At 35.4% G+C, this 3,038-nt stretch overlaps 1 protein-coding gene across 2 annotated transcripts in view; it reads left to right on the forward strand.

The window, feature by feature from the left end:
- The first annotated feature begins 1,465 nt into the window (after positions 1 to 1,465).
- The window catches only part of LOC106757664 (TMV resistance protein N-like), a 13,293-nt gene continuing 11,720 nt past the window's right edge, over positions 1,466 to 3,038 (forward strand). For both annotated transcript variants that reach the window (XM_022785060.1, XM_022785063.1), the window contains exon 1: positions 1,466 to 2,170. In XM_022785060.1, coding sequence (XP_022640781.1) covers positions 1,698 to 2,170 — 473 coding nt within the window. In that variant the 5' untranslated portion in view covers positions 1,466 to 1,697. The remainder of the gene's footprint in view (positions 2,171 to 3,038) is intronic.

Consider the following 3,038-nt stretch of genomic DNA (forward strand, 5'->3'; position numbering starts at 1 on the left):
GTGGAACTGTTAATTACTCTTTGTAGTGATTAACGACTGGACGTAGATTCTGTTGAATCGAACCAGTATAAAAATCCTTGTGTGTTTTTCTTTTGCCCTACACTCATTTTATTTTAACGCACGTTATCTGCTTGGTAAATTTTCTGAAAGAAAATTGTTTTTTATAAAAAGGCTAAATTTGTTTCAATTGTGACTTATTACGCTCTACGCTCTCTGTGTTTTAATCCGCTGCGCTAAACTCTTTTAAAAATTAACCCCTACGATACCAATATACTGGTATATGAATTGGTTTTTTAAAGAACTGAGGCCTATAATTTTTCAAATAATTTCAAAACTTTAGATCTCCACTGCAAGAGCCAATTTTCTCTCTTCCTCGTCGCCAACCGCAAACCACGCTGCCACTTTCGTTGTTACTCCTTTACTTCATTTCTTTCTCTTCCTCGTAGCCAATGTGAAGTGTATCGCCACGTACTCATTACGAACATCCCTTTTCTTCCCATTTCAAAATCAACTAGAGGTTCGTTCTTTCATCTTGCATTTTCTTTTTGTTTCATAATTTGTTTTTCCTAATATAAATATTTTTTTAATCTCTTTTGTTTAGTGTGGAAGTGAAAAAGGTAATGATGACTCTAATTGTTGATGAAGAGCACGGTGGTTCTACAATGAAAAATATGCAGAGATGAAAAGAAATTGAATTTTTTTTAAAAAATATAGGATTAAATTTCGATTCTTATTTAAAAGAAGAACCGGAACATAAAATACTGAATCCTATAGTTATATATTTTTTAGGCTTTAGTTATGAAGCAAAGCTTATAGATATATATTTTTTTATCTGTTTTGAATATATTTCGATTAAATAACTGAAATATAATCTCTAAAATAATGGATGCAAACCTGCACTAATGTATGCTTCTGGGCCTTCCATTGGCTTTGGAAGTAATTGGTTCCAATCTGTTTGCAAAAAGTGTGGAACAATAGAGATCTGCTATCAATCAATTTAAAAGAACTCCTATAAATCAAATCTTAGGAAAATTTAAAATAAGTTATGAGGCCTTGGTGGAAGAAGAGAAGAGTGTTTTTCTTAACATTAAGTTTTACTTCAAAGGATATAAATTGACAGAGGTTGAGATTATGCTATGTGCTTTTTATATTGAATGCATGAAACATTATATTGGGGTGTTAATTGAAACAGTTGAAATGCACATGACTTGAGGACATGGATAGACAAATTGAACAGCAAAAGTCACCAAAAAAGACATGGATGTATAGAAGATTATAGTTATCCAAAAATATAATTCAAATTCTAACATACAATACGGGGGGAGAGTGAGACTAAAAAGAGTGAATAAGTTTGTTCATTTTCTTTTACCTAGTTTTCTTTGCAGAATTTTGAGAATCTAACCGTCTTGAATTTTGAGAATCTAACCGTCGTCCATATAATCAGCTTTTAGATGACCAAAGAGAAGAAATATTGAAATTGAGAAAAACTAAAAAACATTCACAATTGACTGGAGGCAGATCAGAAAGACCCAAACAAAGATATTTTCCAAAATTTTCACGCGCTTTAACATACAACAGGACCGTACGCTAATTACTGCTTGGCTGCATTACCTTACATTTCAATCTTGGAATTTCATTTCATGTTTATTCAAAGTTTGATTCCATTTACAGTCCCAACACGCTAACAATTTGTTCTAATGGCAACTCCAAGTTTCCCTAGATTCACGTACGATGTGTTCCTCAGCTTTAGAGGGGAAGACACGCGTTATGGTTTCACTGGTAATCTCTATAAAGCTCTCTGTGACAGGGGAGTTCACACTTTCATCGATGATGACAAACTTCAAAGCGGAGACGAAATCACACCAGCACTTCTCAAAGCAATTGAAGAGTCTAGGATCGCCATCGTTTTGCTCTCTCACAACTATGCTTCTTCCTCCTTCTGCTTGGATGAACTCGCAACCATCTTTCACTGCAAGAAGAGTAAAGGGCTGTTGGTTATACCAGTGTTTTATAAGGTGGATCCTTCTTATGTCAGACATCAGAAAGGTACCTATGAAGAAGCATTGGTTAAGCATCAAAAGAAGTTCAAAGCGCAGAAGGACAAGTTACAGAAATGGAAGATGGCTCTGCGTCAAGTTGCTGACTTCTCTGGCTATCACTTCAAAGATGGGTACCCACCTTACCGATCTTTTTATTTTATTGAAAATTAGTATACGTATCAAGACATGGATACCAATACTTAATTAAAACTTTAATTTTTGGAACAGGAATGAATACCAGTACGAGTTTATTGGAAGAATTGTTGAACGGGTTTCCAGGGAGATTAATCGTGCTCCTTTACATGTTGCGGATTACCCAGTTGGCTTACTGTCACAGGTGCTGCAAGTCAAGAAACTTTTGGATGTTGGATCGGATGATGTTGTCCACATGATAGGGATTCATGGAATGGGTGGGTTAGGAAAAACTACACTTTCTCTAGCAGTTTATAATTTGATTGCTGATGATTTTGATAGTTCATGTTTTCTTCAAAATGTGAGAGAAGAATCAAATAAACATGGGTTAAAACACCTCCAGACCCTCCTTCTTTATGAAATACTTGGAGAGAAGGACATCGACTTAACAAGTGTACAAAGAGGAATTTCAGTGATACAACAAAGGCTTCGTAGAAAGAAAGTTCTCTTGATTCTAGATGATGTTGACAANAGAAAGCAGTTACAAGCATTTGCTGGAAGATCTGATTGGTTTGGTCCCGGCAGCAGAGTTATCGTTACCACTCGGGACGAACAGGTGCTAAAATGTCATGACATTGAAAGAACTTATGAGGTGAAAGAATTGAATAAGAATGATTCTCTTCAATTGCTTATGTGGAATGCTTTCAAAAGGGAAAAAGTCGATCCAAGTTACGAGGNCGTGTTGAAACGTGCAGTAACTTATGCTTCTGGTCTTCCATTGGCTTTAGAAGTAATAGGTTCCAACTTGGTTGGAAAAAGTGTACAAGAATGGGAGTCTGCGATTCAACATTACAAAAGAATTCCAAA

This window comes from Vigna radiata, chromosome 1 (assembly GCF_000741045.1).
Source record: "Vigna radiata var. radiata cultivar VC1973A chromosome 1, Vradiata_ver6, whole genome shotgun sequence".
In the NCBI taxonomy this organism is placed as follows: domain Eukaryota; kingdom Viridiplantae; phylum Streptophyta; class Magnoliopsida; order Fabales; family Fabaceae; genus Vigna; species Vigna radiata.